Genomic DNA, 26,137 nt, shown 5'->3' with positions numbered 1-26,137 from the left:
TAGACACTTTTCAAAAGAAGACATACAAATGGCCAATAGGTATATGAAAAAAATGCAACATCACCAATCATTATGAAAATGCAAATCAAAACCACAATGAGATATCATTTCGCCAAGTTTGAATGGCTATTCACAAAAAGACAAAACATACCAAGCGCTGACAAAGATATGGAAAAAAGGGAATGCTCACATACTATCAGTGGAAATGTAAATCATACATTCATTATGAAAAACATTATGGACTTCCTAAAAATATAAAAATAGAACTGCCCTATGATCTATCTGGCAATCCCACTACTGGGTATATATCCAAAGAAAATGAAGTCATTGTGTCGAAGAGGTATGTGCACTCCCATGTTTATTGCAGCACTATTCACAATAGCCAAGATATGAAATCAACCTAAATGTTCATAAACGGATGGATTGAGAAGGAGAATGTGATATATACACACGAGGAAATATTATTTTAGCAATATAAAAGAAAGAAAAGCTGTCATTCACAGCAACACAGATGAGCTTGGAGAAATTATGTTAAACGAAATAAGCCGGGCACACAAAGGCAAATACAGCATAATCACTCTATATCCCATACGTAGTACAATTATTGTGTCAATTAAAATTTAAAATATAATAATAGCAAAAAAAAATACAATGAGCACTCAACTGGAAACAGAAGAGAACATCCGAAACATGAAAAAGGAAATTTGTGAAAAACCTACAGCTAACATCAATACTCAATAGTGAAAGACTGAAAGCTTTCCCCCTAAAAAAAAATCAGGAACAGGACACAGGTGCCTCTTTTCACTACTTTTACCCAACACTGTACTGGAAGTTCTAGCCAGAGCAATTAGGCAAGGAAATAAAAGACATCCAAATTGCAACTGAATAAATAAAACTCTCTATTCAGAGATGACATGATCTTACATTTACAAAATCCTAAAGAATCCACAAAATGAGCTATTAGAGCTAATAAATATATTAATGTCTGCTTTGCACTCTTTGTGAGTGCTTCAGCCTGCAGAAGCTTTGGAAAAATATAACAAACATTACCAGCACTCTCCTGGTTTCCTTTATTTTTCTTTTCTTTATTGGGTAAGGGACAGAAAAGTAGAAGATACAGAGGAAGAGTAAATGAATCAAACAAATGTTATCTTGACTGGCTGTATTCCTACAAATCAACTACAATTTCTTATCTATTTCCCTAAGCAGGTAACAGCAAAGCCCTGAAAATCAAAAGGAATTGGGCTCTTGTTTTCAGAAGCAGCAAGGTATGGGTGATATGAGGACAGAGTATCCTACTCCATAGCCAGGCTTGTACAGATGATGGCAGCTATCTAAGGAGAAGCAAGGAAGCTGAGACCCTGGGACCTGCTATAAGAAAGGAGGGAAAAACTTAAGAACTTACTTAATGTTGTAGGGCACAGTACTAGGATTGAGTACCCCATACATAGTGAAGCCTTTATAGAGAGGGTTCCTGAAGTCTGGTTTCCTCTGAACCAAGAAAGGCCACACAGAATGTGTTTTCTCATAGACTCTGTTAGAAAAGAAAAACAAGCCAAAAAATTAAAAGCAGTAAGCAAGTAATCTCAATAGTCCTGTTGAACTGATAAGCAGCAAATTTTACTAACAAGTAACCCAACTCAAGAAAGGAGGACAGGATATGACAGAAGAAAAATAAGTAGATAAAAAGTGTTGATGGAGTAACAAATTATCTGGGCTTCAATTTATCCATCTTTAAAATAAATGAGAGGCTAGAAAGAGTTCCATATTGGAGAACAGGAGATTCTAAGTCCAGTCTCTGTGTGGAACAGCTGTGTGATCTTAAGAAAATCCCGAGTTTTTTCTGGGCCTATTTCCTCACTGTTAAATGTGACCTCTAAGTTATCTTCCAAATCAAGGATTTTATGAACTAATGACTTTTCTGGTTTTAAAAATTCTGGAATTGCTTTTAAAAGTCTGGTAAGTTAAGAGATAGGTTCTACGGGGTGAATTTGTGGCTCTTCTATTTTTCATTTTACTTAAAGCCAGCTTCTCCTCCCTTCAGAAGGTTTAACATAGTGAAAGACAATTGGAAATTTATACTAGAAAATGCTCATGAGCTATCCCAGGTGGGCAACTAAAGACTATGGCATTTATATTACAGAACTGATTCTTATACTTTAGTTGACACCATGGGGAACCTGCTTAACCAGTAAGCAAGTCCCTTAGTTAACACCTCAAAATACATGAGATCCACTGGTTCCCAAAGAGAGCTGCTGTATAACCATTCATGAGAAGGTCATTTGCACACACACCATGTCAAAGGAAGCTAAAGGAGAAATGAAGAGTGATATAAGCAGTAAGACCTAAAATTGTGGTCTTGTAACTTTTACAATTGTCAGAGCATTCCAGTGAGGCCAAAGGCTCTGTATATCCATCTTTCTCATTTGCTGTTGGTTTATAACAGAAAAAAAATTCCGTTGGTAAAGTAACTAATTTGTCGAGTATTTACTATGTGTTCAAACACTGTTCCAAACTCTTTACCTAAAATACCTCCTTAAATTTTCCCAATAAAACCTTTTGAGATATTTTAGCCCAAAATTACCGAGAAAATGAGGCTAAATATTATTTTGCTCAAGGTCACATAGTTAGTAGGTAACAGAGCCAAAGTTTGAACCCAAGTCTGCCTGATTCTAAAGCCCGTGCTTTTCCGTTCATGAATGAATGACACTTCTGCTTATTTTAAGTAATCACTATTTTAAAATATGTTAAAATGTTCAACTGCTATGTTTTTTAAATGGATATCCAGATTTGTGTGAAAAATACCACATATATTGACTTGATTTTAAGAGAAGGAAAAAGATTATGGAAAAGATTCTCGGTTTTAATGCATAGGTAAACAAAGACAGAATGAATATCTTAAAAGAATTTGGGGAGAAAGTGACAAAGGTCTAGTTGTAAAGAGAGAGAGAGAGAGAAACATGCATGGCATCAAGAGAGACACTACCAAATAAATACAAATGTTGAAACAGAAAGACTTATTATTGTTCTCTATGTTGACAGGAAAACCAAATCACAGAGAAGTAATGTCATCCTGGCTATGCTATAAAGGGCCCTGTGGGTTGGGCTAACTACTAACTCAGCCAACAGCTGTGAAATAGGAGTGAGTTGTGAAACAGCTACTTTTCTATTTCTTTTTCTCTGTCTCTAAAATAACGAAGATACTGTTCATAGGAGCTCTACCTTGTCAATTTCAAAAAGTACTTATGTCTCATATATTGCCAAGATGTTAGTTTAAGAGAGGGGTGCAAACTCAATTGCCTGCTAGAACTAGGCAGATAACATTAGAAATGGGCTAAGAATAAACTATGGAGAATGGTAAGAACTGCAGTCAACAAGAGTGAGTTTGCCTCATCCAAATGGAACAGCTACTATTCACCTCTAGCTTATTATTATCATGAGAAAACACAGTCTAGTGTTGCCAAAGCTCCTGATTTTTCAGAATATTTATAAAAAACATTCTAAAATAACTGGATTTTTATGTGAAATCTACTGATATTTAAATGTTAGCAACTAGGCATAAGAATGACACAATGGACTTTGGGAACTCAGGGGGAAAGGGTAGGAAGCGGGTGAGGGATAAAAGACTACAAATTGGATTCAGTGTATACTGCTCAGGAGATGGGTGAACCAAAGTCTCACAAATTACCACTAAAGAACTTATTCATGTAACCAAATACCACCTGTTCCCCAAACACCTACGGAAATAAACAAAAATGCTGGCAACTAATTAGGAGTTTAAAAAAATACTCCACAGACTAAACAAATCATGCCTGTTGGGTTGGGTTCAGCCTACGAGCTGCTAGTTTGTGATCTCTGATATAAGTGAGAAAGGACTGTAGATAATGACTACTTGTACCTGCACAGCAATTAATTATTTGCAAAGGCCTTGTACATCCATTATTTTATTGGATCCTCATGATTGCTCTAAAAAGTAGGCATTATTATCCCTATTTTACAGATGGGAAATCTCAGGGTTCTGAGAGATCTCTGTGCAAACATTGAGTGCTTTATGCTTCAAAAGTTCTTTTTATTATTGTTATCTCCTCCCCTTTCTTGACTGCTATGTCAAATTCAGGGTGGTAGGTACATTCTTTTTGCACTGACCCCCTTCTCCCTGTTCAGTGTCTTCTCACAAAGTAAATTCACCTTAGATCTTCCCGATCCTTCTGGCAGTTACCAAGGAAGTTTCCAAACTGGCAGGAGAAAACATGGTCATGAATCTCTAGCAGGAAGTTTTCATTAAACTCAAAGGCACAGGGAAACTGTTCCATTAATTGCCAGATACAGTCTAGGAACTGGGTGAAGATAGGGGACACTTCTTTAGAGTCCCCATCGAGGTGGCCACACCTGAGAGATGCAAATAAAGGTAAAGGAAGACACTAGTTAGCATTAAGGATTACACTGTTGGGAATAGGCTGTAGGAGGGTCATCTTTTGTCTCTGTTGGCAGCAGCAAGGAAACACCTCATACCAAAATGCCAGCCAGAATTTCAAAGCTAGTTAATCCCAGCAGACCTCTTAGCTGCTGGTGTCCTTCACTGTCATCTATACTCTAAACCCTTTGGTCATCTAGTCTATTTTTTTATACACCCTCTTTCCAATAGAACTTTCTGCAATGATGGAAAATTTATACAGTTGTGTTGTCCAATATAGCAGCCACTAACTGTTAAGCACTTGGAATGTGGATACTGTGACTGAGGAACTGAATTTTTAATTGTATTTAATTTTAATTAATTTAATTTAAATAGCTACATTTAGCTCTATGTGAGCAATGACCACATCTATATTGTTTACTGCATAGTGTCTGGCACAAAATTAGTATTTAAGAAACATTTATTAAAGTACATGAATGAAACCTCATCCCAGAACTGTTTAATGTTTCCTCCCATCTTCTGGTGAGTTCTACTTCCTGAATACCCTTGAATCTATCCCATTGCTTCTGTCTTTTTTCAGGCCCTCATCAATTCTGGTAGCCTACTAATTCAGCCCCTTGCCACCAATTTCAATCTTCTGCATGCTGTCAGAGGGATATTTGTAAAATATAGATCTAAACATCATGTCACTGCCTTGTCCAAAGTCCTCCGATATAGCTTTACTATGTACACAAAACACTCAAGTGTTTTAGCTTTTTTTTTTAAAAAAAAAAAAAAAAAAAAAAAACCAGGGCTCTGAATGATCTTCTCCTCTGGCTCCGCTTCCCTGGCCTCATTTCCTCTATTCTCCCTAAACACCCTTTGACCCAGTCACACTGAATTGCTTGCAGCTCCTCAAACACATAATCCTGTTTAATGCCTTTATGGTTTAAAACACATCAGTAGCTAGAATGCTTTTTCCCTTTCTAAATAACATCTACTCATACTTTAAATCTCAGTTAAAATGTCAGCTATTACAGGAAGCCTTCTTTGCCACAGAATGGGTAAACTTCCTTAGTTTATGTTTTCCTCTGTCTTAAGCACTTACCATACTACACTGTCATCACTGATTTTTCTTTTCTTTCAAAGAAGAGATAGGGACTATATCTGATTCAACTCCGTCTTCTCAATACCTAACATAATGACTGGTCCAAAGTTTGTGGGTGAAGGAAGAATAAATACATGGACCCAGATGGCTAGAGAGTGGCAACCAAATGAAATTAAATGAACACATATTAATGGGGGAAAATAAGACCTGAATTATAATCTCCTTGGGGTAAAACTCAAATTTTTTTTTTTTTTTTTTTTTTTTTTAAGACAGAGTTTTGCTCTTGTCACCCAGGCTGGAGTGCAATGGTGTGGCCTTGGCTCACTGCAACCTCCACCTCCCAGGTTCAAGCGGTTCTCCTACCTCGGCCTCCCAAGGAGTCGGGATACAGGCACTCGCCACCATGTCTGGCTAAATTTTTGTTTTTTTAGTAGAGAAGGGGTTTCACCATGTTGGCCAGGCTGGTCTCAAACTCCTGACCTCAGGCAATTCACCCGCTTTGGCCTCCCAAAGTGCTAGGATTACAGGCATGAGCCACTGCGCCCAGTCAAATCTCAAATTTTATTTGCCTTTGGAATCAGCTTAGTGTCTGATATAATATACAGCACATTGTTAGGCATTTGACAAATATTTATCGATTGTTCTGATAACACAGATAAAGCCTTAGTGAAGCAGTTTGGTTTATGGCAGACAACAGATAAATATAAGCCCTTATCCTCACCCCTTAAAAAAGAACAAATCTGCACCTTTTATCTTTCAAAAGGTGCACCTTTTATCTTTCAAAAGGTGCACCTTTTAAGGTGCATTATCTTGATATTAGTCCCTCTGAATGACCTCCTCATTCCCTTGTTCTTCCTATTAAATTTCTTCTCATTTCCAAAAATTCATCCTTAAATGCTGTGTACTCCTGGAAGCCTACCCTGACCTCTTCGTGCAATGTTAAGCACTTTTCCTTCTGTAGCCTGTGATGCCTTTTTCTTCCTTGAAATATTTAACAATTTGATATAATTACTTGTACTCCTTAAAAACAGGGATAATATTCTGGTTACTTTTGTCACCTTAGTGCCCTAGGATAGTATCTAGAATACTTGTTTCTTGATGAAAAGAGATTTATGCAATGTTCAACTTCCTCTTCCTTCTTTTACATGTACATACTGAGGTTTTGACATACTTCACCCTAATGAACTACCCTCAGCCTCTTCCTTCAAAATGAGTATATTTTTACCTTTGGGAAAACTTGTGGCCCATGGATATCCATTCCTTCTCTATCAAGATCTTCATTTTATACAAAAGAAAGAGTTTGCATTAGGAAAATCATAAAATGAATTAATTATACACACAAGAATGTCAAAACACTTTGCTGAAATGGTTGAACTGATCATAAAATAGTTAATTTCCTAAATGATAACTAAGTAAGTAACTTAGATTTCATTCACAGGCCTATACAGGGTGCCTTCAAATTTCAGATGCTCTCAGACATATCCAGAGTCAAATTTCCTTTGGCTTTCACATGATGTGTGACAAGCCACTGAGCCATAACTAAATGCAATCCTGACAAGCACGATATTAAACTGAAACTTTGAAAAACAGAAATCCAAATGCAGCTCTTAGCTTTATACTAGTAACAAAACCATTTTTAACCATCAAAAAAAATTTTCCAGCCAGGCATGGTGGCTTACACCTGTAATCCCAGCATTCTGGGAGGCTGAGGAGGGCAGATCACATGAGGCCAGGAGTTTGAGACCAGCCTGGCCAATGTGACGAAACCCAGTCACTACTAAAAATACAAAAATTAGCCGAGCTTGGTGGTGCACATCTGAAATCCCAGCTACTTGGGAGGCTATGGCACAAGAATCACTTGAACCCAGGAGGCGGAGGTTGCAGTGAGCCAATATTGCACCATTGCACTCCAGCCTGGGTGACAGAGCAAGACTCCATCTCAAAAAAAAAAGAAAAAGATTTCCAAAGAAATGAGAATAAACCACTATGGTGAGTTCTGTTTCTTAGAAAGATCAACTAAGAGGCCTTAGATTCAGCACTAGAAAACAATCATGAGTCTGACATTCAAACAGCTGACATGTTAAAGATGATGAGCCCCTTGGACAGCCTATTTAACAGTCATCCATTAAGTTTTGCAAACTTTTTTAGCTTTTCCTACTCTGTACAGTAGTCTATTACATATAACTTATGTTCTGATAGGTAAGAAGTATGTTGAACATACAAAAGAAAGTATACAGATAGTACACACCTAAATTTAATGAAAAGAAGCTAAATTGAAAAGGCTATTTTTGTAGACTTAGAGTTAATTCTGGCAAAAAAAAAAAAAAAAAAAAAGTTGTTTGAGAGTTCTTTTTATTTTGTCGCAATCTGTCTCTTACACAAAGTAAAATACAGTAGCGTGCTCTCTTACCATGAGTCCTTTGAATGTCCTATAAAATGGATCTAGGAGGATGCTAGCCACCGAGCAGACTTGTGCTGTGCGGTCCCACCCATCAGAACAATGGACTAAGACACTGGCCTTTTCTACCTTCACTGCCTGTGAAGACAAGAGGCAAAAAAAAGTACCATAAGCAACCCTTGCATAGCTTGTTGGGTTAAAGAGTTGCCAAATACAGTCCCTAAAGCACAGAGAACCTGGTCTTATGGGCTACATTAATTTTTTCTCATAAAGTTAGCATCTTCTATGGGGAATGAAAAGGAAAACAATGGAGTACAAGAGAAGGACAGCTTACCAAATAGGAAAAGAATATCAAAACTAACCCATAATGCAGGGCAAAAAGAAAAATGAGGGGATTTCTAAATTCACTAAGCTTCGGAAGAAACCAAGGATCAATTCTCAGAGGAATAGGTGAACTGGAGGAAGAATTCACACTCAAAAACACAGACAGCTCTGCATTCTAGTCCCAGATCTGACAACAATCTCCTCTAGCTGTTTTAGTCTTACTAACACAAATGCTTTCAACATAAGATGGAGGTGCTCGCCTGTCTTAGGTCACTTTAATAAGCGATTATATAAATACAATCAGAATGATGTAAAAATCTGGTCAGTTACTCAACCTGGGAAATTTTGGCAATGGTACATATTGACCATTCACTTATTCATTCTAACAATTTTGCGCCTCTATGTGCCAGGTATTAGAAATACAAAAATAAGACTCAGTTTCTGTTTTCAAGGAACCCACAAACTAGTCAGGGTGACCGAAGATAAATAAATAATTAAAATACAATGGAAAAACTACTGGTAATATACAGTAATGTATAGTAACAATATTCTTTTGCAGGAGCCAGGGAAGCTCGACCCTTGAAGAAAGAGTAGGATTTCCTTAGGTGAAGAAGGACATTAATTCACTCATTCATTCATTCATCCATACACCTAGCCAATAATTGAGTGACTGTACAAGAGGCACTATGATGTGCACTGGGAATACAAAAGAGACAAACACTTATATGCATGGCTGCAAACTAATGAAAAATAAAAGGTAAAAATCCATGCCAGGTATAACAAAGGCACAAAAGATAACCAGGGAGGAGGAGACAACTAAGGTGGGTCTGGAAAGATGAATAGGAATTTATCAGATGGACCAGGAGGAAAGGACATTTCAGGCTGGAGAATGATGTAACAGAGTGTACACTGCAAGGAGGCATGACATAGAGGAAGAACACTTAATGGCTCAGCCTAAGCTGGAAGTGAGAGAACAAGGAGTGATAGAGCCGGCTAGGAGGACAAGGGTCAGACAAATCAGGTATACATTTTATCTGATGGCAATAGGGAGTTGATAGCAGAGGAGTGCCATGATCAGATGTACATCGTTGAAAGATCCCTGTGGTGGCAGTAAGGAGAATGGATTGAGAGGACATGAGTTTGGATATAGGAAGACCAGTTAGGGAGCTACTAAAATCGTGAAAGTCCATATAGGCCTGAGGTAAGGTAGTAGCAGTGGAGCTGAAAAACAGAAGAGGGATTTTAATTATGAACATTTTAACAGGACAGAGTGAGAGACTAGACATGGGATGAAAGAGAAGGAAAACTTAAAGATAACTCTGAAATGTGTGGTTTAGCAACCAGGTGGATGGTAGTGCCATTAGACTAAATAATGAACACAAAAGAAAGTTTTAGGTAGTAGTGGGGATATGTAAGATTTCTGTTTTGGCCATGGTGAGTTTGAGGTAGTTCAGGGACATCTAATGGAAAGTCCAGTGGGACAATTGGACATGTGGGTTTAAAGATCAGAAGAGGGAAAGATCTGAGCCAGAGTATAGATTTCACCACTATCTGAATAGAGACAGTAGTATACACTGTGTGCATAGTTGACGCTGTCCAGGCAGAGACCAAATGTGACAAAAGAGAAGACCTTAAAAAGCAGTGACCCTTAAAGGGCATGTAGAGGAAGGAGGATTATCATAAGAGTCAGCCTGTTCAAAAAAGCCCAAAAGGTTAAAAAAAAAAAAAAAAAAAAAAAAAAAAAAAAGATCCAGGAGGGAGTAGTTGGATAAAAGTCAGGACTAAAAAGGGTTCAAAGTGAAAAGGAGTGAACAGTGCCAAATGCAACAGAAAGGTCAAAATAGAGTGAAGACTAACAAGTGAGTCTTAGATACGACAAATCAAAGGTCATAAGACCTCTGGAAGAGCAATATATGAAAATTGGATCATAGTGGGCTGAAAGGTGAAGGGAGATGAAGTACTAATAGGAAAGACTAACTACTTTTCAGAAGGTTATAACCAAGAGGAAAGAGGGCAATAGCTAGAAGACTGAAAAAGTACTTTTTCTTTAGGAATGAGAAACCATTTGAGCATACTACTGAGGGAAGAAGCCAGTCGAAAATAATAGGTTGAAAATGTAAGACAAAGAGGGTTTAACCGATAGAGTTGGTTCCTTAAAGTAGGAAGAGATGGAATTTCAAATATAGGTGGAGTGAGTATCCTTACACAGAAGATGGGGCACCATGCCCTCTGAGATAGCGAAGAATTTGGTAAGGATAATAGTGAGAAGAGGTATTACATACATTTTTCCATGAAGGACATGTTTCAATATGGGCTTATAGAAGGGAAGTTACCATGATGTAGCCAGTTTGAAAGCAAGGTACAAGGAATATCTGCTTGGTGAAACAGGACTGGGAGCCAACCAAATACACATAAAATAACTGTTCCGTGGCCCTGCAACTACAGGACCTCAGCTAAGACTATCAAGCATAAACCTGTGATAGTACCAACTAACATATCTATGGGATATATTTATTTGCAGCAATGCTTAGAGGTCAGGGTGTAAGAGCAGAGAATGACCGTGGCTAGCAGGGCAGGTAGAGTGGAAGGATAAGAGACAAGGTGGAATGGATGAAGTGCTATACTATCCGGTCTTGGTATACAGGGAAGAAAAAAGAAGTTTGGAAAAAGAGGAGTTAAAAGTGCAGAGGTTTCCATGAGATAGAAGAACTATGCTAGCTGGATTAAGGATGTGAAAGCTGGAATTATAAAAAGTCCAAAGAACTATAAGTGCAGAATGTTTGATAAATTGTACATTGACATTCAAATCTCTTCAGATGACGGGAAGAATCAGGATGGAAAAGAAGGTGGCAAGGCTGTTCCCAACATCCTTAATGGAGGGGGAAGAGTAACTAGGAGGTGTATAGGGTGGTATAGCTAAATGAAATAGATCTGAAAGGAGGAGGGGCTTTTGTAAGGAGCAAGAATAGTGAAACTGCCCTTGGTCATGTGGTTCATATGATGCGGGGCAATGAATAATCTCTGTAATGGGGTACAAGAAAAAATGGTATTCCTAGAAAGGTAGTCAGGTTGCAGGTAAAAAAGGAGTTAAAGAGATCTGGAAAAAAGTTTTTCAACCTTTTTGACTTCTCAATTAAGCAGACACCTCAGGTAGTAGGCAGAGCATGATGGCAGCAACCATGTTCTTTGTTTAGGGCTCCAAACGGAGTCAAAAGTCACTGGTGGACAGAAAAAGATGCTGGATTTCACTAATGATTAAAGAAATACAAATTAAAACATAATATAAAATGTATCACCTATCACACTGGCAAAGATCAAAAAGATTGATGATAACCATTGCTGCCAAAATGGAAAAACAGGCACTGTTGATAGGAATGGAAACTGGTATTACCTACTTGGAGGGCAATTCGGCCACATCTATTAAAATTTGAAACATTCATACTCTTTGACTCAGAAAATTCACTTCTATAAAGATACATGTTTAAGAATATTTGATGCAGCAATATCTGCATTAGCGAAAAATTAGGAACAACTAAATTCTTCATCAACAGGGGACTATGGTAAATTACTACAATGGAATATAACATAGTTGCTGAAAAGAATGACGTAGTACTGACTGAACTGTCTTAACAAATGCTCATTAAATAGTATAAGTATAAAAGGTCAATTAAAGAACAGTATGGGACGGGTATGGTAGCTTACACCTGTCATCCCAGCACTTTGGGAGGCCGAGGCTGGTGGATCACCTGAGGTCAGGAGTTCAAGACCAGCCTGGCCAACATGGCAAAACCCCGTTCCTGCTAAAAATACAAAAATTAGTCAGGCGTGGTGGCATGCTCCTGTGATCTCAGCTACTCAGGAGGCTGAGGCAGAAGAATCCCTTGAACCCGGTAGACGGAGGTTGCAGTGAACCGAGATCAAACCACTGCACTCCAGCCCAGGCAACGAGAGCAAAACTCTGTCTCAAAAAAAACAAAAACAAAAACAAAAACAAAACAAAACAAAAAAAAACCAGTATGCACAGTATGAGCTCATTTCACAAAGTATTAATATGTGTAACTCTATACGTTGAAAAATTCTACAACGGCACTGTCTAATATGGTAGTCACTAGCCACCTATATCTACTTAAATTTGAATTTGTTAAAACTAAATAAAGTCATAAATTCAGTTCCTCAGTCTCACTAGCCACATTTTAAGTGCTCAATTTCCACATGTAGTGGTACTGTATTAGACAGTACAGATAGAGAATATTTCCATCATCACAAAAAATTCAAATGGACAGTGCTGATCGAGGAACATAAACATTAAACTACTATCAGTGATGTGTGTGCACTGTGGGACAAACTATGGGGAATGTTTACATTTTATGTTATATATTTCTGAAATGTTTACTTCTTTGATAATATACATGTACTGCTTTTGTAATGAGAAAACAAGTAAATATAATAAACATTTAAAAAAGAGAGAGAAAAAGAAGTAACATAGTATGTTAGAGAATAGCAAGAGGTCCACTACAGCCAAGTTGGGGTGACATTGTGAAAGACTCTGAATGTCAAGCTTATGAGGTCTTATTGGCAATAGAATTGATAACCAATGGAGGATTTTGAGTTTAAAGTGACATGATCAGACATGTTCAAGAAAAATAACTTTAGTAGCAATTTGGTTCCCAAACTAAAGAGTAACTGCTAGAGCCAAGTAAAGCAGTTAAGAGGTTATTATACTGTGGGCAATGTGTTGTGGCTATCTTAACTAGAGAAGTAGCAGTGGAGACTGGAAAGAAAGGACAGATTTGAGAAACACTTTTGAAGCAGTACACATGGGACTTGGCAATAGCCAGATGGAGGAGAAGAGGTAGAATTCAAGGCTGACTGAGGTTCTCAAGCTTGGGATACTGGATAGGTGGTAATAGAGATAGGGAACACAGAAACACTGTGCAATCCAAGCCTATCCTTTTGGTTCATTCATTTTAATTCAACCAATATTTATAAGGCTGTACTGTCTATCAGATCTCCCTCTTATCCATCCTCACTCTCTTTGGTCTAATAAACTTGGTTTCAGAAAGGGACTATAGATATATGGATGTAGAATCTATGAAAAAGGAACAGAACAAAGAATAGTTAGAATAGTGCGCTTGAAACAACTGACAGGGTCACATAGTGAACATCAATAACAATGAAAAGTGCAGGCAACAGGACTAGGAAAGCAGAAAGCATTAGGGCTTGGATATTTAAGGCAGTTAATTACATACAATCTTCAAATCTTTTAAGCCAGAAGCTATATATAACATTGCCTTCAACTGAGAAAATTATAGCAGATGGATGAAAAGTCATTATCTCCTTTACTTTTAACAAATAATGGGGGTGGGATGAAGAGGGAGAGTTCTCATGTAGAAATACATAAAAACAAAATGTCAAAATGAGAAAATATACACTGAATTTTGTTTTTGTTTTTGTTTTTTTGTAAGAAAACAAACCACTTAACAAAGGCTACAGAGCCTAGGGTCCTACAGATCAGAAAATAAATGGGTCAGCATAAATACAGGGTAACAAAGCCTACCTAGACTGCATTTGGAGGCAGATCTATACAAAGACGTTTAAAAAAATAGGTCTTTGTATTCAGAGTTCTGAAAACTCATAGATACGTAAGCTCTGCATTTATTTCACACACACTCTTGTACTTAATACCTTAGTATCAACACAAAAATATATCATAGAATAACTGAGCCAGAGATCAATTATTATCACTTATCGATTAGAGATCACCTAGGAGTTTTTAATGTGAAGTCCAGGGTTCTGTGGACCCTCTGAAATTGAGGTTCATTTTCTGTATGTACCATCATATGTTCATTTTTCCAGTTGGGGAGAGGGTTAATAATATTCCCAAAGAATTCTGTGGCCGCCTGAAAGTTACATCATTAGATTTTAGTTCAACCACCTTGTTTAAAGATGGAGAAACTGAGACCCAGAGAAGAAAAGAGACTTGCCCAAGGGCACACAGTGAATTAGTGGCAGAGCTGAATCTAGAAACTAGATTTTCTTTTCAATATTCTTTCCATGGCACACTACTACTTCAACATATCTCATAATTAAAGTCAGTGCAATTTTAAAAGTCCTGATTATTACCTTTGTAATGAAAATTCCAGCATCCATAATAGCTTTAATGTGTCTTAACCACCCTGAGCTCTCCAGGCCGCTAAGAAATTCACTCATTGTTGGAGTTTTCAATTCACAAACTAAGGTAGAAAAGGAAGCAGAGATTGAAATTCACGATCAACTCGATTTATTCATTAAGAAAGGGGAGAAAGTGGATCTCCATATCGTAAGTGAGGAAGCTGAGGCAGAAAGGTTAAATGATTAGTTAGAAACCACACAGTGAGTCAGGGACAGAACTAGGTCTAAAGCCTATCAGATCTCTTAGCCTGGGCCCCTGCTTTATTACGCTGTAGAACCCACTCTCAAGCCCTTAGAAATCTCTCAAGAAGAGAGCCAGAAGACTGAATTAGCATCTACAGGAAAACATACCTCCCCTGATTAGAAAACATATTTGATCCCTATCCTAATCCCACCCACTTATGCTAACTCTGAAGGCCCTCAGCATCTGTCTCTACTCCCACATCCCCATCTACTCCCTGTAGCCCTGTTCTGTCAACAAGTTGAAAAAAAAATTACCAGTTAATTTTTATGCACTCTGCAATAATTAGCCAGCAGAGGGAAATCTTTTGCCTTAAAAATCTGTAAAACAAAGTCCTTTTCCATAACATATTCTGGGGCAAAAAAGAAAGGAGTAAGAGACCTAAGGAAGAGGGACATTAATATTTTAAAAGGGATGCAGACTGAGCAGATGAGATCTGGCAAGGGTGATGTAAAGGGGAGGTCATGGCAGACTACACAAGTAAGAAATTGAAGAAAGGAGAGGAAGAACGGGGAGTTCACTAAAGAAGGCAGGTTTTCACTATCTCTGCCTGAAGTGACATTGAACATCATGGAATCTGGGTAGTGGTTTTAGGAGAAATGTTCTACACCCAAGAGTCTTGTAAGGCCCCAATCCCACCTTGCCTCCTTTCTGACCCTAATCATTTTGTAGTCGATAACAGATCACCAAAACTGTCTGATATCAACTTTATTCTTTTGAGGTCTAAATTCAGCTTCATCAGCATAGTGATGAAATCAGACTAAATCCTTATACCAAATTAAATAAGGTAATTTCTTACCTTGAGGATGATAAAATCAACCCCAAATTTATTTAATACTTATGTTGGTTTGCCTATCCCTGAAAATCAACCTCTGTATTTCTACGGAGAGAAATAATTTTCATACCAACTAGACCAGACCCAGATGAACTTTATCGAATTATGAAACTGAACATCTTACTCCTTTTTCCAGACCAACACTGCTGTAATTCAGTACTATGTAAGCTAGATTCGTACGACAGTTAAACACCTAACCACTTACTGACTCTGCTCACCTGCTTGCTTTTATATTCCACCTCAAATCAGGCATGCTTTCTGCTTTCATAATAATGCAAAGCTATGGCCGCTTGCCTAGCCAAGGTGAAATCCCTGTACCTTCCAAGAGTTTCTGCAGACTGTTCCGCATTACATGGATGTTCTCAATGCCCATGAATCTGAAGCGAATGTTGGCATAGTTGTCTTCATTTTCATATCCCTTCCCAGCTGCTCGGTTGGCCATGGCATTCAACTGCAATAGTGGATAACATAATAGAGCAGATAGGTCAGATGATGAAAGAATGGAGTTCATCAATCTCAATGCCTCATTCTGAACAGTTTAAAATCATAATTCTTTTTAATCCCAATTAAAAAGAAGTTAAATCAGATGAGATACATTCTGGAATGGAGAGAATTTCACTAGTTTTTACATCAGGTACTTTTAGTAACAGACTCATATAGGGGAAAAATAGGGAGACATAGTGTTTTGTTTCATTATGAAAACCTTTCTTAAGAGATAAAGGATATAGCAGCTATGAGGATATCTGATCTAAAAAACTGAAATAATAATTTTGAGCTGCCTACCACAAATGTTTTCTCAGCTGAAAGGGTTTTATACTGAGAAACATGCAAAAGTTCAAAAATATTTACAACTGAGAAGCTCTAGAAAGAAGTTTAAGAGCTTTAGGATGAATTAATTGTATTTATTTTTTAAGAGACAGAGTCTCACCTGTCATTAAGGCTGGAGTGCAGCAGCACAATCACAGAGTTCCTTCCAGCCTCGAACTCCTGGGCTCAAGCAATCCTTTTGCCTCAGCCTCCTGAACAGCTAAGACTACAGGCGTGCACTACCATGCTGGGCTAATTTTTTTTACAATTTTTTTTTTGTAAAGATGCAGTCTTGCTGTTCCCCATGCTAGCCTTGAACTTCTGGACTCATGTAATTCTCTTGCCTTGGCCTCCCAAAGTGCTGGGATTATAGGCATAAACCACCACAAAAGCCCAATTAGTTTTAAATAGCTGTTCTAGAAAAATGTCTAAAATGTGACTGCATGAGATAAATGACTTTTACTCACTGACAAAATTGAAATGGAGACACCACCAATTGTTTTAACACTATGTTCAGCTTGTGGTAATCAGAAAATATCTAAGTCATATGAAGAATGCTGGGTGGGGTAGGGAGTAAATGAGACTTGCGGAGATATGAATAGACTAACTAGAAGGAAGCCAAGAGACTGTCTATGATAATGACCATCTTACTAATTAAGTGATTTTCTATTTTCTGGGCCTATTTTCTCATCTCCCAATATGGTGCATTTCAGAAGGCAGGAGGAGTATGTATGTGGACAGGGTATAATTTTTGTATTAAAAGAATACAAAAATCTCAAAGCACAAACTATTCAAGTTAGAACATGCAGAGGGAAAAAAGTCAGTGTGCTAAACATATTCTGTTTACAATGCAAGACATCTGTTAAAAGGGGAAATGTGATGGTAATTTTGATCTTTTATCACATTGATAGTGTTACTGAGCTTTCATTAAATTAATGACAAATGTCAAAGGAACACCTGTGGAAGCATAAGCAATAGTCACCTAGTAGCAAGGATGTTTGTTATGAGTGATGCCTCAGCAAAAATAACAATAATAATAATAATTACAGTAGTCACTACCCAGGTCTGGGTAGGCCACCTAATGCAGATAACGAGTTACCTCATACCAGTATTCACTCTTTAAAAATATGTCTGGCAGATCTGAGTAACAGATACCTATTTAATATTCAGGTAGCAAACTGAGAGGAAAATGGAACCTGTTAAAAGGGGCTTTTTGGTGTTGGATTTGAACAAAAGGCACCAACCCTTTTGTTTCTTCAAAAGCCTGCTGTAGTTCTCCTTACTATTTTAAGATTATTTAATCTTTAAAGATACAGACGCGATTAAACTCTTTCCAATTGCAGAATGTCAGATGTAATATTTATTGTAATGTAATATTTACTGAGCTCCTACTATGCGTGACACTGTGCTAAATCCTTTATGTACATTATCTCATTTAATCCTCATTACAGCCTCTCAAAGTGGGTACTAATATTATCCCCAAAAGAAAACAGGCTCAGAGAGATGAACCAATTTGCCCAAGATAATATGAATAAAGGCTGAAAGCAGGATTTGACCACAGGTTTGACTGACTCCTAGAACAAAATTTTGTCAGTATAATCTAGTTCCTACTAAAAGTACAGATCTAGCCATCCAGAAGGAGGGAATGCCAGATATTTCTAGGCCTGTCTCAATTTGCTCAAATTGAAGAGAGGAAAATGGAACATAAAAGGGGCTTTTCGGTGTTAGATTTGAACAAAAGGCACCAACTGTTTTGTTCCTTCAAAGCTTGGTATATTTCTCTTTACTATTTTAAGATTATTTAATGTTTAAAGATACAGACGCAACTAAACTCTTTACAATCACGGAATTTCAGATGTGGTTATGGTTGAAACAAGACAGCAAACTTCTGAGAAACTGAAGGATGGACCTGAGCAGAAAGGGAAATTATTTTCTCTCCTGAGCTCAGTCAGTCCTAGGTAGCTCTGGAGAATAGCCACTGAGGGATCACAAAGATGGGGCAGAAAGCTGTCTAAGGCAACTATCTGGTTTCATGTACATCCAACTGCTCAACTCTTAAGTCACCACCATCTGGCATAGGCTTAGATGAAAATCACCAATTTAGTAATCACTAGAATCAGCAATGAAACCTTTTAGTCAGCCACACTTTACATACCAAATTATAAGCAAAATCATTTCTTTCTGGGGCTGTTTGTAAAAAGGACAACATTTAAGAATAGGGAATCTATTCTTTGTGGGACACAATGAGTTCTTCTACAGCCCATATACAGCTAGACAAAACGTTGAAGGTTAAGGAATTAATGCAGAGAGGAGTGTAAGCTGACACTTAGGTTAATATGAGGACACTCTATTCAGCAATGTTCACATTTGAAAGAGACAAAGCCTGAGAAAACACATTGCAACAAATCATGCAGTATTAAATTATTGGAAAGATCAAAGGATTTGACTAGGTCTATCCATGTCCACTGCCAAAATCCATGGCAAATTTATGAACTTGGTCTTTTTTATTCTCTGGGACCAAGATTTAAACCGCACTGTAGTAAACTGGAAAAAATTTAACCAGCTAACAGTGCTAGATGCTAAAAAAGAATTACTGCCACATGAGCTAAAGATTTTTTGTTAATCGTATAGCAGTAAAATTTGTGAACCCTGGTGCTTTGGGAGAACCAAAGTATTATTAAACTACTGTGACCTAACACATTTACAGAAAAAAAATAAGCTGGTTGTAGTAAGTTTCCAGTGTCTAAGTTGAAGCTCTTTCTCGGACAGTAAATTTGGACCCCAGAATGGGAATACTGAAAATTCTGGTTAAGGAATAGACTTGGTAAAAAAGATGAGGGATGCTAATAAGCCTTCTATGCAGGACGTCACACTGAGGTGGCAAAGCCGGGTTGTTCGAATTACCCTCTCATAACCTCACTTGTCAGTGACCACCTTATAAAAGGAGCCCCAAATGACTTCCTGAAATGATTTTACACAATGTCCGAAGTAATAAACACACATACACAAACCTAACTTCCCCAATAACACTGCATGTCTCAATATATGAGGAGGAAGACTGCAAGAGGCAGAAATATCAAAGACATCACTGACAAATAGATACCTTTGGTCTTGTGTCTACAACATACATAAACTGGCTCCCTGGGTTTGTTTGGCTAATGGCCTCCAACAAGAGCTCATCATCTACACAGCGAGTGTAAAATCCAGAGAGAGGCTGGCTACAGCGGCAAATGGCAGCCTGTAAGGAAAAAGTGTGTTAGTTGAGTGATTATATACACAAATGGTCAAAAATCTTCCTTGACCCTGGCCAGGTTCCATGAGTAGAGGGAGAGGCTAAGCCAACTTAAGATAGTGTCCAAAGCAAAGAGAAATGTGACTCTAAAGTCATTCTCCACTGACATTGCGCTTAACCTCCTGCCTACCCTGGGCATGTGGCTCTAATTACCAACCCAGTCTTGGCAAATCAGACTACAGAAAAAAAAAAAAAAAAAAGAAAGAAAGAAAGAAAATCACATCGTTGAGTATTTCCTTAGTGAAATTCTATTCTCGATACATAATGGGCTATTTTTCTGAAACTGCCTCACTTTTTACAGTCCCAGTGATATTGCCCACATAAACCATAAGCTTGTAGAGGCAGCAGAATTCAAGATAGAGCAAAGATCTACAGCGTCTTTAGAGAACAGGGTTCACTAGTTTCAGAAGTTAATGCCAAAACAGAAGGGTGGTTTATTTCAAGCCACTTTAACACAAAACCAACGTAACTATTTAACATGAATGTCTGGTAATGATTAGTTAATGAAATTGATTACACTTTGATGTGGTTTTTAAGGGGTCGACTCACTTCAATAGTATGACACCCAATTGCATTACTATACTCTTTAGCACTTGAATGGCTGCCCACTTGACAACTTGCCTATTTGTCTAACCCCAGATCTCAGAGTGATTACAAGAGGTGATAAATATTATCACTTCCTACATAAGTAAGGGGACTGAAACATAGAGAAGTCAAGTGCTTTCTTACTACTACCTGAAATTACATGAAAAGCAGTAAGAAAGTATCAAGGATATCTGTATTCTACCGGGAGGCCACAGTCCCAAAAAATCCTGTATACAAGTAATTTCCGGTCATTTCACAACCTTCCACCAAGCTGGATCCCATAGAAAAGGAAAAAAAGAAAAACAAATAAACACACTAAAATGCCACTTAATATCTGCATAACATTTTACAATTTACAATTTACAAGGTACACATATATTATTCCCTCCTGAGATCCTCTCAAAAAACTTCAGAAGTATGAAAGTCCAGAGAAGTTAAGGAACTTGCTTGAGGTCACACAGCTACTAAGTGGCAGCATGAAACTTAAAACAGGTCTTCCAGAGCCAAGTATAATTCTCATTAGAGAAATTTGCTTAACTCACATTGTTCTCTTTGTAGAGGTAGGAGAGCACAGGGACACGTTCTTTACTTCTGAACTTTGAACTTCCAACCACCGTTCCCAAGGTAACAGATTTAGGAACCACTATTTCAGGAGGGTAGGTGCTGCATATCTAAAAGAAAATAAACACAATATATAAAAATATATATTTATATATAACTCTGTCTTTGGAAATACGTATTTTGGTAACCACTAAAAGCTGATAAACTTGAGAAAATATGTCAGTCTTTTCATAGAGTAAGTCATACCTAAAATGCAACAGCTCTACCCCCAGACTAGTGTTTTAAAGGCCATCCAGATATGAATACTAGGAATCTAGTATGCAGTTTATGAAAGAGTACATCATATTTTCTCCTCCTTCACCTGTCTGCTTCATATTTGCATCTGTTCATATTAATTTACTTGTTTACAGTTATTGTTTTTGCTCTGATAGGCACATGCAGGAATTTCAAGATGGGGTTTTATATGTGTTTCTATGATTTTTGTTATTCTAATTCTAAAAGTACATTTTGTTTTTATATGTCTCAATCCCTTCCTTTCTAGAAAATAACAGCATACTTGGAAAAGCTTTTATACCAAGGATATTTTCATTTCTATTTCTGAGGAATAGATGATTAAATACCAGCTAGCTAATGCTTGAGTGATTGCGAATTCCAGCCTGTTGCTAGCAAGGGAAAAAGTTATATATGTAAACTGCATACTAGGTTCCTAGTATTCATATCTGAATGGCCTTTAAACCACTAGTCTAGGGGTTGGAGGTGTTGACATTTTAGGTGTGACTTACTCTATGAAAAAACTGATATATTTTCTCAAGTGTATCAGCTTTTAGTGGTTACCAAAATACATATTTCCAAAGAGACAGTGACAAAATATTATAACACCACAGACCTGACATTGCAAAATTAATTCTAATCACTCCCCTAAGTAAAGAACACCCCTAAACATTTAACAACACATGAAACAAATATAAACTGAACTGGCAAAAATAAAAAAAAGTTAAAGGTAGATAAGATCAAGAATGCTCTATGTAACTCATTAAAGTCAATGTCCCCAGAATGTAGACCATTTAAAAATGTTTTCTACCCACCCCCTTACCCGGACTTAAACTTTGGAGAAGACGGTCATACAAAGAAAAATAAATGGAGCTCCCTGTTCAGCTTAGAAGGTTATACACATCAAAAAGACCAACAAGAATATTTCAGACCTTCTTTGGAAGACTCAGACACACATTTGAGGTGGACAGATTTTACTTCCAATCTCTACTCATTCCTCTCAAGCATGACCCTAACAAGTCACCTCACAGATGACCCTGCGAAGTCACAGCTCATCAATCCCCATACCTAGTAGACATTCAAAGCTATGTTACCATAAAGTCATTGCAATTACAGTCTTACTATGATAGTAAAAACACTGTTAAAGATGAACAATTCAGGGATATCACTTAAACACCAACGACTCTCTCTGCAGAAAAATTATCCTAGCAGGCCTGATTGCTACCTGTATTAGTCAGGGTTCTCTAGAGGGAGAGAATTAATAGGATATGTGTATATATGAAAGGGAGTTTATTAAGGAGAATTGACTCACACGATCAAAAGGTAAAGTCCCACGGTAGGCCGTCAGAAAGTTGAGGAGCAAGAAAACCAGTAGTGGATCAGTCCGAGACCCAAAACCTCTAAAGTAGGGAAGCCGACAGAGCAGCCTTCAGTCTGTGGCAGAAGGCCTGAGAGCCCCTGGCAAACCACTAGTGTAAGTCCAAGAATCCAAAAGCCGAAGTACTTGAAGTCTGATATTCACGGGCAGGAGGAATTTAGCATGGGAGAAAGATGAAGACCAGAAGATTCAGCAAGTCTGCTCATTCCACCTTCTTCTGCCTGCTTTTTCTAGCTGCACTGGCAGCTGAGGGAATGATGCCCACCCAGATTAAGGGTGGGTCTACCTCGCCCAGTCCACTGACTCAAAGGTTAATCTCCCCTCTAGTAACACCCTCATAGACACACCCAGAAACAATACTTTGCATACTTCAATCCAATCAAATTGACAATATTAACCATCAGACTACCCTTAGAAAGGCCTACTTGCATTGTGTTTAAAACTGTTTGTACAATGTGGCTTATTCTGAATACCTGCTTTCCTTCTGGACATCTGGACTTCTGGCATACACTAGGCAGAACTTGCCTATGTGGGCAGGTCCCAATAGAAGCCCTGAGCACTTTGCCTCTAATGAGCATCCTGGTAAATAACATTTCATAAGTGTTGTCACAGTTTCTGCTGGAGGAATTCAGTGTGTCCTATGTCACTCTGCTGAGAGAGGACTCTGGAAGCTTGTTCCAGTTTTGTTGACTTTCTCCCCTGAACCTTTTCCCTTTGCCGATTTTTGCTTTGTATCCTTTCACTGTAATAAATCACAGTCATAAGTATGACTATACGCCGAGTCCTATGAATATTCCTAGTAAATCACAAAACCTGAGGAACGGTCTTTGGGACCTCCAACACATTCCCAGATGTCCATATTTGGCCCAGAGCTCTTTCTTGAGATCCAGACCCAAATGTTTGAAATCAAATACTTGATATCTGTTTAATCACCTTGAAATCAAGTGTAAAATTGAAGATACCATCTGCCCCTCTTCTTGTAGTCCTTATCTTTGTTAACATCACCACTACTCATTGGTCATCAAAGCCAGAAACCAGGAAAGCTGGGATGCATATTAAATTCCTCCACTTTTCTAGTCACATTTGATCTGTCACCAGTTGCTTTCAATTCTACCACCTAAATATCTTTCAAAACCATCTCCTTCTCTCCATCTGCAGCCATTGCCTTAGTTCAGGTTCTCATAACTTCACATATCATTCTCCTGCATTCTTAGCTCCAGCAAACAAATTCTCCACACTAATAACAGTTATCTTTCTAAAACACAAATATACATATGTTCCTTTTAAGCGTAAATACTCTTGTGACTCACAACTGTCTTCATGATAAAGTTCCAATTCCTTAATTTGGCCATGAAGCCCTTTATGATATGGTTTCACTTCCTGACCTCCTTCCTCCTCCCCCTGTATAAATTAGGAGAGAAACTCAGAAATAATCCACACATTTACAGTTCACTCATTTTCAACAAAGGCACCAAGAACACATATTTGGGGGAAAGGAGTCTCTTCAATAAATGGTTCTGGGAAAACTGGACATCCATACGCAGAGAAACACTTCAGGATATTGGTCTGGGCAAAGACTTCTCGAGTAAGACCTCAAAAGCATATGCAACCAACCAAAGCAAAAATGGACAAGTGGGATAACACTGAGCTAGAAATCTCCATGGCAAAGGAAACAACCAACAAAGTGAAAAGATAACCCACAGAATAGGAGAAAATATTTGCAGATTACCCATCTGACAAGGGATTAATAACCAGAAAATATAAGGAGCCCAAGCAACTCAAAAGAATGAAAACAAATAATCCAATTAAATATGGAGAAAGTATCTGAATAGACATTTCTCAAAAGAGGACATACAAATGACCAACAAGTATATGAAAAAACATTCAACATCAATAATAATCATAAAGATGAAAACCAAAACTACAATAAGTTATCATTTCACCTGTTAAAATGGCTTTTATCAAAAAGGCAATAATGGATACTGGTGAGGATATGGAGAAAATGAAATCTTCATACACAATTGGTAGAAAGGTAAATCATATAGCCACTACTGGCCAGGCGTGGTGGTTCACACCTATAATCTCAGCACTTTGAGAGGCCAAGGAGGGAGGATCGCTTGAGCCCAAAAGTTCAAAAGCCCCATCTCTACAAAAAATGAAACAAATTCGCCAGGCATGGGAGTGGATGCTTGTGGCCCTGGCTACATGGGAGGGTGAGATGCGAGGACCACTTGAGCCCAGAGATTGAGGCTACAGTGAGCTATGATCATGCCACTACACTCTACCCTGGGCAACAGAGTGAGGCCTTGTCTCAAAAAGAAAGAAAAGAAAACTGTGGTATATATGCACAATGGAATATTACTCAGCCACAAAAAAATGTAATCCTGTCATTTGCAACAACATGGATGGAACTGGGGGACATTATATTAAGTGAAATTAACAAAGCATAGAAAGACAAATATTGCATAACCTCACTCACATATTGTACGAGCAAAAAAATAAAAATGAACTCATGGATAGATGATGGTTACCAAAGGTTGGTAAGGGTAGTGGAGTGGGGTGATAAAAAGAGGATCCTCAATGGGTACAAAAATACAGTTAGATAGAAGGAATAAGATCTAGTATTCAGCAGCAAAACAGGACAACTACAGATAACAATAATAAAATAACTGAAAATGGAATTGGAATGTTCCTAACACAAATAAATGATAAATGCTTGTGGTGATGGATACCCCAGTTACCCTGATCTGATCATTACATATTGTATGCCTATATAAAAACATCACATGTACGCTATAAATATGTACAACTATTATATATCCATAATAATTAAAAATTTAAAATGTTAAAAGTAAATTAGCCTTCACAAGGCTACTCCGCAAAGCATCAGGCTGTTTCTGGCTTCCTAGGTTGATTTTCATGCCCTGCACTTATGCTCACATAGCACCCTATGCTTTAGGCCATGAGATCTCTTACTCAGTCCCTATTGCACAGTAGGTACTCAATAAATGTTTGTTGAATGGCTGAATGTTGAATGGAAAGGAGAGAAGGATTATGAATCATTTCTCTCTTTTTTCAAAATCTTGTTTCCTGATATTCTGCCATTTTAAATGAATGCACCAAAAGGCAAACAACAAGGACAAAATTACCTCATAGTTTCTGTTGGCATCTGTTATGGTCCAGTATCTGTTGGGTATTCCCATACGCCCAAAGTCTGATATTGCTTCAATCAGTTTCCATCCACTTTCCCTCATCTCTTTTGAGGATTTGGGATTATAAGAAAAAGCATAAAGATCTTCAGGTAATGCTGGAGAAGAGAGATAGGCATGGAAAACAAAATGATGAATGAAACCTAAAAATCATCAAACAATGCAAATAAATGCTAGATTTCCTTTTCCCAAAGGGAATGTTTATCAAACAGTCCCAGAAAAAGACTGTGATGCGTGCAAGTTTGCCTTTATGTAAGGAATAAAAACTGGAATACTGTTTGGGTTCTTTTAAAAAATGTTTTAATTTTTTGTGGTATCAATACAAAGTGGGATCTTTCTGCCTGGCTTCCTATAAAAAAAAGAATGCTGGATAACTGACTGAACTGAGGCTTCAGGGTTTCACATGTTAGGAAAAGAGTCCTTACCAAAAGTTTTTAACTGGGCTCCCATGTCCTAACAGTACTGCTTATTGTAACATGTTGCACACATCTTCAACAATGTTTTTGCATTCTACTTGTCAGGCCAACAGCAACTTCTGACTTATAAATGGCCACTTCCTCTCTTT

The 26,137-nt window shown here is 37.8% G+C and overlaps 1 protein-coding gene across 4 annotated transcripts in view; it reads right to left on the bottom strand.

Annotated features, from left to right (window-relative positions):
- Window positions 1-317: 317 nt before the first annotated feature.
- Window positions 318-26,137, bottom strand: part of MTMR8 (myotubularin related protein 8) — a 62,884-nt gene continuing 37,064 nt past the window's right edge. For 2 of the 4 annotated variants that reach the window (XM_031660743.1, XM_031660744.1), the window contains exons 4-12: window positions 25,513-25,670; window positions 20,697-20,825; window positions 19,381-19,515; window positions 15,789-15,921; window positions 14,347-14,456; window positions 7,912-8,037; window positions 6,727-6,776; window positions 4,189-4,389; window positions 319-1,534 (exon numbers count right to left, since the gene is read on the bottom strand). In XM_031660743.1, coding sequence (XP_031516603.1) covers window positions 1,402-1,534; window positions 4,189-4,389; window positions 6,727-6,776; window positions 7,912-8,037; window positions 14,347-14,456; window positions 15,789-15,921; window positions 19,381-19,515; window positions 20,697-20,825; window positions 25,513-25,670 — 1,175 coding nt within the window. In that variant the 3' untranslated portion in view covers window positions 319-1,401. Of the gene's footprint in view, window positions 1,535-4,045; window positions 4,390-6,726; window positions 6,777-7,911; window positions 8,038-14,346; window positions 14,457-15,788; window positions 15,922-19,380; window positions 19,516-20,696; window positions 20,826-25,512; window positions 25,671-26,137 lie in introns of those variants that run through there. The other 2 variants (XM_031660745.1, XM_031660746.1) reach the window with 2 other exon arrangements.

Source organism: Papio anubis, chromosome X, assembly GCF_008728515.1.
Source record: "Papio anubis isolate 15944 chromosome X, Panubis1.0, whole genome shotgun sequence".
In the NCBI taxonomy this organism is placed as follows: Eukaryota; Metazoa; Chordata; class Mammalia; order Primates; family Cercopithecidae; genus Papio; species Papio anubis.
The sequence above is the reverse complement of the archived record's forward strand: the minus strand, read 5'-3'. Positions and strand labels throughout refer to the sequence as shown.